Raw genomic sequence first — 13842 nt, forward strand, 5'->3', positions numbered from 1 at the left:
TGTTTTGGCTATAGGTTGTGGGACTCAGCAGAGAAACAACCTCAAATCAGTTTCAGTAAGGCCACTGTGTTTAAAAATAAGATAATTGCTTCACTCCCTAAAGATAAGCCCCATGTTCTGACAGGACACCTGACCACAAAAGCTGGAAAATCAGACACATTCACCAAGAGATTAGGGAAGCCTTGTCTCTGTGCGCTGCAACAGTCATGTGCTACAGAACAGAAACCCATCCACAACATTATCCGACCATAATTTCATTTTAATTAGTTCATTAGAGCAGTACAGATGCAAGCTTTTCTTCTGATATATCTAAAATGCTTCCAAACTGAAGAACATGTCATACAAGGTAAATGACACTCCAAGTTATATTCAAATCTATTCAGCCACAGTAGCCAAATTGCTTTCCCTTTCTGTGCATCTAGTGTTTCAGATTCCTAAATCTTAAACACATGCTGCTACTGATTGGATTCCAAAACCACTGTTAGACAATTAGGCATTCACTTGAAAAAATAAACAGAATGTAAAGTAATTTTGATTGCTTTTACATATTTTGTTTTCTATTCAAACAAGGCATCAACTTCTTGGCAGTGAATTTAAGCCTATATTCAAAATAAATTTAATTATTCACTAACACTGAAGTACATACTTCTTAGCATTCTAGAATAGTAATGAAGTTTCCAGAGGCTTGGTATAATTTGATGTTTGCCATCTTTGGGACTATTGGTTTTATTTACTAATTGCTTCCTCCCATCTTTCAACTTCAAAAACTATAATAGAATTGAGAGGAACAATGGATGAACTGGCTTATTTCAGTAAGGATAAATTGGTTTATTTCATTTTAGCTTTCACAAAGGCAAGACCACATAAACAATAATAGATAAAGTGAAACACAGCTAAGCACTTAGAAAGAAAATACAGTGCTTTCTCATGAAACAACATCCCATCTAGTAGTTCACCTGCCTTCTATGTTACCTAGTGTGTTGAGATTGCTTTGAAAATTGGCTGATAGGGAACTATGTCCATTTTCTAAATAATTCACCACAACCAAACGAAGCATAATGCATGACAATATAGAGCAAACTCATTTAGTCCATTTCAGACTACTTTTCACCCAGCAGTTAAGAAAGTATTCAACAAGATTTTAGCCTTTCAAGGAAGTGAAGCTAACGTTAACATACTCTGTGTTTGCGTCTTCCTGTTGCCAATTCTGAGAATCGCTGTTCAGTATGACAGAGGTTAAAACAAACAGGTCAGACCTCGAAAGTTTTCATGGAAGGAACCAGCTAAAGGAGAGATTTTAAGCCTGTCTGACCAAATGAGGTTACTGTGAGCTTGCACATCACATATGAGATGATCCATAGACCTCAAGACACAATCTCCTAGAAAACCTGCGTATTTGAGTTATACTGCTTAAGACAATGCTTGTTTCAAAATTACACATCTCTCCATCAAACTGAAATGCAATCACATCAACACAGATGCTCCTCTCTGCTCAAGTAAATAGTCTGTTTGCTCCCACACTTTTAGCAAAACCTCTTCTTTCTATCCAATCCCTAACCCAGCCTTTGAGAACAAAATAGATATATGTCAATGCACCAGTAAAAAGTAAAATTACTTTTTAATATTGAAGAGATGGAAGTTTGGATACACATTAAATCTGTGACAAGGCCAAGAGGAAGATTCAGATTATATGTCTTCAACTTAAACAAAATGATCATCATCTTCTCTCTTCAGCAATCAATATCCAGACTAAGGTAACTAACATTGTTGACTTTTAAATGTTAAGCACTTAAAAAGACTATGGAAGAACAAATATAAATCTAAAGGTGGTATAAAAACTAACTATGTATTGTTTGCACAACTTCAAGAAGAGAAGGCAAAGATAGATCCAACTAATCTGACTAATATTTGTTTGCTATTCCAAAAACAAATCACAGCTTTATAAGCCTACATTTAGAACTGATTTAAGACACTAAAAAAAATTTCTCAAGGATGTATCACAAGAAAAAAAAAAAACAAACCAAAGATAGGTTAAAGTATTTCTATAGCAATCACTTCCTGAAAACATTACAGCAATCAACACATAACAGTCCTTCAAAAGAGGAGGGTAAAAAACATACACATCACCTTCTAAATTATGTCAGTACACTGCTATCGTCAAGTATCTTATTTAGAATATCATTATCCAAACTGCTTAATGAAAAATCCATTTCCAAGTGACCAGAGTGACACTATTTCAACTAACGGTGAAAGAAGTTTTAATAAACTAACTTTTGCTAATGCCAGCTTGCTTTAAATACCTAAGCTTTGAAGCATGGAGCAGACAGATTGAGTATCATTTTCCCAGGTTTTGCTGAGGTCTTTCTAGGTCTTCCAGATCTTTCACACCTGAATATATCAAAATAACTCTATACAACAATAATAAAAAACCATCAGAATTCAGCTACCCTTTCAGTATGTATCTAATAATTCAGTATTTACACCATTCTATTCACATTAGTTCTTCACAGACTTTATGTCTTTGCACCTTGCCTCTGTCTTTGAGGTCTGTTCCAACCTGCTATCTCCTTCAATCCTTATGCTTCACAGTACAGAAAATGAATCCACAAGCTACCCTCAAACCTCTACAGTTTGGCAGAAAAAGCAAGTTTTGTGACGTGACAAGTGCGTTCTCAGAACAGATAGCTGTCGACAAGGAATGGCAGTGCTCTCTCCAAGAAATCCAGCTGTCATTTCACTGATATATCATGACATTAAAGACTTTCCATAATAATAGCTGATGAAAATCATTTTAATTTTAAAACAATTATAAACTATGTCAACCAACTCCCTTCTACCCCAATGAAGCTTATATGTGAGTATTTCTGCCAGCTAGCAGAATCCTATTTTGGTAAATACGTACACAATAGGAAAGACTGCATGAAGAATCACAGAACAGGAGTGAATTAAAACAGAAACATACACATGACTACAGAAAATTAAAAGAGAGGGGAAAAAATCCACTGTGAAAGGTATTTTTAAGTTTTTGAAAATATTTGTGATCAGCTGGCATCTGAAGTATCCTCAAAATGCTAAACTGAAGCCAAATGGAAGAAAGAATTAGAACTGATTACATCAGATTTGAAGACAACTTTAACATTCAGATCTATTAGAAAACATTCCTATGTTTAAACAAACGTGCAAGATTATTGCATAAATCTGTATGCAACACATTCACAATTTCATTTTATAAGAACATGACTCAATATGTTGTTAGTTGAAATTATGTACATTTATTTGTATATTAAGGGAGTCAGCCAGCATCATGAAATTCACATGTAGGATTAAGTTTAGGTACATACAACTGTTTATAAATTCTATCCAAGATATTAAAAAAAGCAGACTAGACACATAATGAATATTTCACATGCCAGTCTGTCCATACATTTTTACTATTACCAAAAATAGTTTCAAGATTAATTTCACTCCGAGTTTCTCAGTGGTATTTTTTGCTAAGCAGTTAGCTGTTAGAGATCACTGAAATAAAATCGTAAGATTCAACAAAACCTAAAAAATACCCAGATGTTGGTTTAACAGGATTCAGTGAATGCACCATCACATTAAATATTATAAAATAACAATCATTTATTAAGAAAAACCCAATGTTTTTATGTCTATAGAAAACATTCTTCGCATTTTACCATCACAAAAATGTTACTTCTTCAGAATAAGGCAACAAAAAGTTTGGAAACTTCTGATTGAAGTTGCAATATAGATTTCAAAAATAGGTGGTCTTTAAGCTTTTAAGGTACACACACACATATTAAACGAATCTGAGAATTTCCAATATAGATTTCAAAAATAGGTGGTCTTTAAGCTTTTAAGGTACACACACACATATTAAACGAATCTGAGAATTAACTCAGTACCACAGCTAGAACACTGGACACCCTATAAATTCAGAATATTAAAAAAAGTTTAAAAAAGGTCACTTCAGCCCAAAAATCCTGTTTAAAAATATAGAAACTGCAGAACTGAAGAATGCTTAGCTGCAGTACTAAAAGCAAAACTACGCACTTTGGAAAATATTTACAATGCTAGAAATCTGATGCCATAAAAGGATAGGAGAATTGCTGTGAACTACAGTCTGTCTAATGGCTAAAACTAATTACACAGATGAAAAATAAAATTCATCTCCAGAGATGTCATTTGTATCAAACCTCAAGAAAGCTTAAATAAGTAATCACTATGCATTTAATGTATTTAATATAAATTCGAACAATGTCTTAAAGTGTATGAGCTTTACATAGGAAATTCTAGACAGCAGTACACCACTTAAGACAAAGGTAAGACACAGAATCATTTTGGATGGAAAAGACCTTTAAGGTCATTGAGTCCAACCACTCACTAATCTAGCACTGACATACCCACCACTAAAACATGACCCTAATCTCCACATCTGCTCACCTTTTGAATACCTCCAGGGATGGTGACTCCATCACTTCCCTAGACAGCCTGTTCCAATACTTGACTACTCTTTCAGTGAAGACATTTTTTCCTAATAGCCAATCTAAACCTTTCCTGGCACAACTTAAGGCCATTTCCTCTTGTCCTGTCACTTGTAGCTTAGGAGAAGGAACCAACATCAGTTGGCCACAATCTTCTATCAGGTAGTTACAGAGTTATCACATGTCCCCTCAGCCTCCTCTTCTTCAGTCTACACATCCCCAGCTCCCTCAGCTGCTCCTTGTAAGACTTATGCTCCAGACCTTTCATCAGTTTTCTTGACTGTCTCTGGATATGCTCCAGCACCTCAACGTCCTTCCTGTAGTGTGCAGCTCAAAACTGAACATATCACTCGAAGTGCAGCTTAGACAGCACCAAGTACAGTGGGCTAATCCTATCCCTGGTTCTGCTGGTCACACTATTTCTGATAAAAGCCAGGATGCCATTGGCCTTCTTGGCAACCTCAGCACACTGTTTACTTATGTTCAGCTGGCTGTCACTAACATCCTCAGATCCTTTTCCATCGCACAGCTCTCCAGCCACACATCCCCAAGCCTGTAGCATTGCATGGAGTTGTTGTGGCCCAAGTGCAGGACTCCACATTTGGCCTTTTCAACCTCATATAATTGATGGCCTCAGCCCATCAATTCCAGTCTGTCCAGGTTCCTCTGTAGAACCTTCCTACCTTCAAAGCAGATTAATATCCCTGCCCAACTTGGTGTCATCTACAAACTTACTGAGGGTGCACTTGATCCACTCATCCAGATCATGTGTAAAGATACGAAACAGAACTGAGCTCTGGGGAACACCACTAGTGACTGGCCACCAACCAGATTAAACTCTGTTCACCAGAACTCTTTGGACTCAGACATCCAGACAGCTTTTTACCCATCAAAGAGCACACTCATCCAACCCATGCACAGACAGTGTCTCCAGCAGGATGCTGTGGGCAACTTCTGTCAAAAGCTTTACTAAAGTCCAGGTAGACAATATCCACAACCTTCCCCTCATCCACTATGCTGGTCACCTTATGGTAGGAGATCATGTTAGTCAAGTAGGACCTGCCTTTCACATGCCCACACTGACTGCTCCTGATCACTTGGTTGTCTCAAATGAGCCATGTGATGAGAACATACAGAAGTTGAATAACAAAATAAGTTACTCCTTAGTGATAAACCAGCAAAAACTCATGCATTTGAAACAATCCTTCTTTTTAAAGGTCAATAATGAACACAGCAGAAAATTACACGTATCAGTTAAAGGAGAAATTTTAGAAATACTTAGAAATTCTTAGAAATACTTAATCCACACATAGTTTGCAAGACTATGAAGCTCTACCAGTGTACTGGAAAAGGTAACTTAAAAATAGTATTAGTTCCACTCATGGCCTTAAGATTACCTCAGTTACATGTTAACTGATTTTTTTTTTTTTAATTTCACAATAAATTAATCAAGGCAGAAAACCTGGACACAAGACCTGCATCCAAGACTTTAGGAGCAGACATTGAAAAAGGAAAGTCCCTCATGAGAGAGGAGATGGTTGGTTCTGTGGCTGAACATCTCAAGATGAAAGTTTCAGACAACTGGAATATAAAGGTGTGAGACTGCAGTAAGCTACCATGAATTAAGAAAGGATGTAGTGTATAATGTATGAGATATTCAAGGGCATCTGTGGACATACACACTTTTAACATAGCATCAGATGCTTCGTTTACACTGAGGTAACAGCTAAGGAGTCTTGCATTAACTTTATAGCATAAGTACACATAAGCACTGATGACAGTGTAGATAATAGATTATAAATTAACATGTGGCACATCCAACACCCTAAGAACTTCATCAGTTGACAGAGACTAATGGCCAAGGAAATATGCAAGAATTACACCAAGAATTTTGGTAATTAAAGCAAACCAGAGTAACAAATCAAATGGTCAAAAGAATACCTATATTCTTATTCTTTATTGTAATTTCATTAATGGCTCTGTATCGTATTGTATAAAGTAAGTTGAGAGGTGATGAAGAAAACATCTTTGATCCGCCTAGTTATTAAACAGTGAGTAAGTTTGTAGGCAAAGGTAACATAGTAAGTCTTCACCAATACCTGTCAAAACTAGTACAGCTTTCTTTATCCTTTAGTAAAGCTATCAACAGAAGTTAAGGCAAATTATAAAGTATGCTGCTATCTACACTCAAATTTCAGATTTGAGAAGTCTAATCCTTGAGAATTAACTGCCAAGAAAAGGAAAAAAAGTTCCTGCTCAACATAAAAGAAATTTTTAATAAGCTTAATTGGCACCACCACTTTTCCTCATTAGAATAGGACAATTTCTTTTCAGTATTATAAAATGAACAGAATAAGATAGCATCTAATATAGTTTATTCATCTCTTGCCAAATGCTTCCAGTAACAGAGGCTGAAAAATATAATGATTTTAATTAATCTGATGTTTGCAAGTGATGAGTGTTTTCTCGTTGAAGTCAACAGGATTTACTAAAGCAGGGCAGCTTTAAGAAAAGGACAATTCCCATATTTACAGAAAAAAATTTGTTAAGTAACTCTAAGCCACCTACATTTGAAACCGTTGGTCACTAGGAATCTACATCTCTCTACTGACAGCACATGTACAATTACAAAACTTTAATCCTTCTGAACTTGTACCCACAATGAATAGACTCATTTTAGTTCTATGTAGTGCTTGGAAGAGCACGTGATGCTAAGCAGTAATAAATTGTGTCAATCCCCTACTACAATTTCTACCCCAAATAGCTGAAAGGGCACAAGCGTAAAGCACAGGAAATGCAAAGCACAACACAACACAGACAGAATGACAAGTGGTTGTTATTACTGAAATGCATTACAAAGTAAGTGGATTTTCAGGAGTTTTTTGAAGGAGGATAGTGAAGGATCTTTACGTACGTTAATTGGGAGGCTGTTCCATGTGTAGGAGGCAGCGTGGAAAAAGACACAAAGTTGGGAGTGAGCAAAAGAGACAAAAGGGGAATTAAGAGCGATGCTCGGGAAGTGTTGAGGTAAAGGAAATGAGGACCAAGGTTAAGCCATAACCAAGTGTGCCTTGAACATGGTTAACTTTATGCAAGGGAGGAAAAAGAATTCCTGGCAAAGGCTGAAGAAGCAAGGAAAAATGGGCAATTACACAGGAAAGGAGAAATGATTTGTGTAGCATGTCCCATAGAAAAAAAGTAAGGGAGTTAGAAGTGGGAGACCAGTTTGTATCAAATAACTACTGTAATGAACTTTTCAGTCTCAAATAATAGAAGAGAATTAACTTCACTCAGATTATGACCAATACTCAGACAGATGTGAGAGTGGTAAGAACGTCAGTTTGCAGTGTGATTCTAAAGCTGTTAAATTGTGAAAAATCACCACATAGTGTAAAAACCACATGCTCAAAAATCATTTGAATGGACAGGGTTAGAAAAAGTGTTTGAAACATGCCATTCAAATATAGCAGTAAAACGTGTTTGTTGTGGTTGTTCTATAAAATGAGTAAACTCATTTGATACACAAGTAAACTCCATTCACACAGGGTTTTAGCTGCTCCATTCCTATTCATCCTCACTGTCACCAGTTGTGAAAAATACGCAAACTCTCAGTGTACACAGAACTTTCACGTAGAAAACTTTTAATATACAAAGCTGCAACCCTGTAAGAGAAATCAAATTAAATATTTTTTAAGCATATGAAGGGGAATGAAATACCATGACTTCACTTGTTCAAAGCCAGAACTATCTTTTTGCATGGTCTAACTTTACTCTCCTTCCAGATTACAGTTTTGTGTCATTTACAACTTCATTTACATTCTTTAGCTCTTGAAAGCCAAGTACAAAAAAACTAAGCTATTTGTCAGTAACATTTGTAATTAATACTACTGAACACAACTGATTCCAAAAGTAATATTGTAATTAATATTACTATTTCCTCTCCTTGCCAGTATTTTCAAAGAAATTATAAACATATTGATCACTCTTCGTAAGTATTTGATATCTTTTGAGTTTAAACACAAAGTCAGGTCCAAGAAACTCACATTTCATCAACAGGTCTGGAGCTTGAATATTTGTATCTGAGTTCAACTCATGTAATTGACATCCACCTCTACAGTAGACCAAATCATATCACACATCACATATAATTTTGCTGGAAACTGAAATACAGACATCTAAGTCTTCACTCTTTTACATAGTGATGGCCCAATTAGCAGTGCTCATTTTTTTTTTCTTATTTTCTTTCCACTCATACTGTCACAAACTCTTTTTAGAATTACATGATTGAACCGTGGTCACTTCCACTATATCTCAGTGAGAGGACTCAATAGAAGTCCCTCTTTTTTTTTTCTCTCTGGGGAAGGGTGTATGTGTGTAAAATTTCAGGAAAAAGAAAATATTGAACACATTCACAAATTCTGTTTTACAAGGTCTTAATTTAGGCATTTCAAAATTAAATCTGACTTGAAAAAAATCTATATAGCCTTTTGCAGGTTTTTAAAGTGTACAAAGACCAGGATGTTACTTAGACCCTTAATTATAGAGCAAGAAGTTTATGCATCCCTGTGCTATACGAAGATATACCACATACACGTCAGTCTGAATAAGCTCATATTGCACTACCTCAAACACTTAGTTTGTATTCACTGGTACTTACCCACAAATCGTGTTCAGCATAATCAAACAGCAGCCAAACCTTTCTGTCACTGTGAGAAAGGAAAACCTTCTGCAATGCAATCACATTAGGGTGCTTCAACTCTCGTAAAAGCTGCAGAGGAAGAGATAAAATTCTTGTCACTTCTGTGCTTGTTAAGAAAAGCAAACACAATAACAAAAAAATAAACCAGATCTTAGCACAAACAGAAAACAAGAAAATCCAAAACAAGTCCTAAAGGAAAAGATGCCATTGATACAATACATTATCAGCAAAATATCTAAGTCAGAATATACATAAACCCTGTGGTATGGATTCCTGTTCTGCCAGCAGAGCTGACCATCACTGACCTTTCTCTGTCCCACTCCCAGCACACAGCCCATCCTACTCACCCTCAGCTTCTATCTTAAAATAATAAGACACTATACACCAACATTACTGTTCTTTGACAAAGATGAGCATCGGGATTCGAGCATGCCAGAATGAACTTTGTGCTGGTAGTCTAGCTCTTTGTATAGATAACATGATTCTTGGTCACCATATAAGTATTGTATCACCAACCGTCTTGCATTGGATTCCTGCCTCGCCTCAAATTCCATGGCAATGTTGTTCTCAGAACATAAGGGTTTCAAAGAAAAGTTCACTAAACTAATTTTTGTAATAGTTGTTTCAACTACTATTCTGTAATCCAGAAATAAACCCAAGCTTATTTACTGCTTGCCAGAAAGAAAACTAGATCTCATGACTAATTAGACGGCACATTAAAAGCAAGCATTGCTGCTGAAGTCATCCTTCTGCCAGATTAAATCAGTCTCAGGAGGAGCTGGTCAGCAGTACTCCCAAAAATATCATTTCTATGGAATCACTCCCCTTCACACCATACTGAGTCACAAGAATGACTGGTCATTTCTGGTTTATCTGAAACTGCTTGAATCTGCAGCACCAGTATATAAACCACCAAGAATGAATTTACAATGGCAAAATAGTAAATGGAGGAGGTTCCAAGGTCTATGTGAGATCAATTAACGTTCCCTTCTTTCACCTTCCAACTAAAAAAAAAAAAACCCTCAAAATATTTATTTTAAGGGGACAAAAATGAATAAGGATTAATTTTAAATTATCACTTGGCTATATAGATATCTGTCAAGACAAGAAATCAAGATAAGCAAATGTCTTCTTTTTGTTTCTTCCTCTCCCTAATATTAAACATTTCTAGCTATAAATGAAATAAATACCTCCCTAATTAACTCATCAATAGTCATGCCCAGGTATCATGAGACACAGTAAAAATCATTTTGTCACTTCACAAATAGTAACAACTTGCAAAATTATAAACTAACAAAACCCTAGAGATTAAAATTGGCTCTTCAATATGCACCAAGAGATATTGCTGTATATCTTGTCTTCAGTAATATTTAAAACTATTTTCCAGTAAGGATTTAATGTGATGCTTCTACCTTTTTTTCTTTTTTAAGAAACAGTTCTTTTAATTTTAGGATACTTTTTAAACTAGGGTAAGGAAAAAAAAACACATTACAGTAGGCATATTTTTGTTTTACTTGCTATTAGAATTTTCTTAAAGATATTGTTGTCAGTAATAGCAATATAAAATATTTCCACATTGCTTTAAAAAAAAATATGTTAAATATATCATCCCCTCAAAATAAGTGAAACTTTGCAGCAAGAAATGGCCAAAGAGAATATAGTTCCATATCAAATGCTAGTATATAATACACAAGTTAACAGAAATACTATGTAGAACATAAGAGCAGAAAGAATGCCTAAAGTTTTGTGCATCAGAAAACAAGACAGGAATGCGTATATTCTGCAGCTCTCCCACACTCTTGCTCGTGACAGTCCACACAGAGAAACTATACGTAACAGTGGTCATCATGTATCAAAACAGCCTGATTAATAAACAAAACTGAAAATCTCTCCTTTTCAAACAAGTCACAAAAAAGGATCCTTTCATATGAAACTAAGTGGTAAACTTCTTATCCAAAACGCAAAGGAGTCACTCCTTTCTGAGTCAGTTATTTCTAATGCATCGTTCTCCTCTTTTGATTCAACCTAGATGATAAAACAAGCATCCTTATCTAAACCCAGCATTTTTCAACTGACAGAATCAACTGTTACTGGTCTGATATTAAACACAGATTTTTGTAAAACATGAGAATGTGAGGAAGAAATAATTGTTAGCTTTATACTACACTGTTCTGTTTCTAACAGAGAATGTCTGTATTTGACCTGAAGCTGAAGATGACAGCACTCTAAGGCCAACAATCTCTGCAAAAAACTTCCAACACTCTATTGTTCAGCTACTGGATGAGTGGTTATAATTGCAGCCGCAGATGGCAAGAGCTCCCACTCAACTAACAGAGTCTATTTACACAGGTTACAGATGCATTCTCCACCCACCAGCTTCTCAAATCTGCTCTGCTGGGACAAGCTAGCAATTCTTCTAAACCATATCGTAAAACAGAGTGTTAAAAGCTGGAAGGTTATTGTGGAAGTTGCAGTCTAGAAGATGCTGAGATGTTCCCAGTACCTTAATCATAGGGGCTACAGCAGCCTTATAAATAACAATGTCAGCATTGTTATTACAATAACAGCAGAAGAAACCAGACCAAAGAAACATCAGCTGCTAAATCCAATGCACTGGGGTCAAGAACAGGAGCTCTGCTCTAGCTTTGTCGGGGTTGCAATGGTGTTAGACACCAATTAGATAGGATGAGAAACTGTGAGCACAAAAATAAAGAAGTGAAAGTGGGATATCATGTAGTTTTAGAGACAAAAATAAAAATCTAAGATATTTTACCTTAGATTTTAATGACAGCAATAACACTGATCATCGAAAGAATGCACCCACACACATAATAGAAACGCTTCAAAGATAAAACAGTACAAGTCAGATGCAAGCAGAACTTGAGGTGGCATTGTTTAGTTAGCAAATACAGCACACGCATTTAGAAAGGGCATAGGGAAAGGAGACAAGGCATTTGCAGGTCTAGTCCTCCAAAGCATGCAAAAAAAGCGATTTCTAAACAATTAACATAAATGTGTTAAACCTGAACTATCCTGATATTCTTCTTTGATAACTCATTTTCTACATAAGCAGAAGATCTGTGTTCAAATTTCAGTTTTATAATAGCAGTAAGTACTTTGTCTGATGGGACAGACAACAACTGGAAGAAGTTTGAGGTGGGCCAGAAACTATCTAAAAAGGCAGCTGATGACAGAAACCATTTCAAGGTAAAGTAATTCTATTAACTACTTTGAGAGGTACAAAAGAATAGGTACTGTGATTATTAATAGAATTCATCTTTGCATCAAAATCATGAGTGTGAATGAAATTGTGTGATTAAATAAAGGTAGCAATCCCAATGAAGAAAAGGACTGTGGTAATAAATCCCCTTTCACAGTATTTTATTCTATGCCTGACTAAACAAACGGTAACAGAAATGATATGAAATTAACAGCTCAAAATCCCAATTCATGCACTTAGGAACCAACCAAGAGTTTCTACTGCAGACTGCAAAGTCATCTGGTTCAACTGACAAAACGGTAGAATTGGATTAATTTTATTTGTTTTTCTATAGTAAGAAGGTAAATCTGATAAGACATACTAGTTGAAGTATTTACAGAAGAGAAAGGGATCTATTAATATCACTACATAAAAGGCTTCTGTGATGTATTTTTTAAATACTATAATCAGTTTTATTTACCTATGCTTTAACACCTTCCCCTCCACATACACACGCAACAGCATGAACTCACTCTGTAACAGGGAAAGGGTGCCGAAAGGAGCAAACAATCTACCTCTCAGCAAGGCAGGAAAGGCTTGCTCAATTACTGTAACCGATCAAATATTGAAAGGAAACAAGACTGATATCCACTAAAATACAATGGCATGAACATCAAATATGAAAGACATAATTCACTAATACACTAAATGACACATAATACACTAAATAGTCACATAATACACTAAATGACAATCACAGTTCAAGAACAAACAGGTACACCTGATAAGAGGTAAACTTGACCTGCAAGATGGCATTTCAAAAAAAGAAGGTTCAGGGATAGCTTTTCATGCAGCTTTCCCTGCTATTACCTTATTGATCACCATGAAAAAAAAAATACTTCATGCATTTGATTTAACAGTCATTCAACTAGATTCAGAGACATAATATCTATTTCATATATACTTTTATAGAAGCCTTCAAGAAACATGGGTTAGGTGAAGTTTTATTGATCATCTCCAGCATAGAATCAATACAATTGGAAAACATCTGTAAAATCAAGTCCAAATACTAACCTAATACTGCCAAGCCCATCACTAAACTAAACAGTACCCCTCAGCAGCTCATCTATATGTCCTCTGAACGTCTCTAGGGATAGTGACTCCACCACCTCTATGAGACGAGAAAGATCATATACTGATTCACAGCCAGTTCCTATAGTACTTCTATTTAAACTCATTGAACTTAGCCTACAGATTGTCTATCATCATCTAACTTTTACATCAAGTAGACTAGCAACTAGGAATTTCTCTCTTTCTATAGCTCTTCCAAGGTATAGAAAGCTCAGCCCTTCAACCTCCCCTAAAGAAACAGACAACTTCAGTGAGAAACAAGGGAGTTACACTGTTACTAATGCAAACAATGTGATCAACTATGAAGGTGTTCAGCACATTTAAAA

At 35.8% G+C, this 13842-nt stretch overlaps 1 protein-coding gene across 2 annotated transcripts in view; it reads right to left on the reverse strand.

The window, feature by feature from the left end:
- Positions 1–13842, reverse strand: part of CDK19 (cyclin dependent kinase 19) — a 128358-nt gene that overhangs the window by 69589 nt on the left and 44927 nt on the right. For both annotated transcript variants that reach the window (XM_061990478.1, XM_061990477.1), the window contains one exon: positions 9145–9255. Coding sequence is in view for 1 of the 2 variants with exons in the window: in XM_061990477.1 (XP_061846461.1) it covers positions 9145–9255 (111 nt within the window). In the remaining variant the exon portion in view is untranslated. The remainder of the gene's footprint in view (positions 1–9144; positions 9256–13842) is intronic.

Source organism: Colius striatus, chromosome 2 (assembly GCF_028858725.1).
Source record: "Colius striatus isolate bColStr4 chromosome 2, bColStr4.1.hap1, whole genome shotgun sequence".
Classification (NCBI taxonomy): domain Eukaryota; kingdom Metazoa; phylum Chordata; class Aves; order Coliiformes; family Coliidae; genus Colius; species Colius striatus.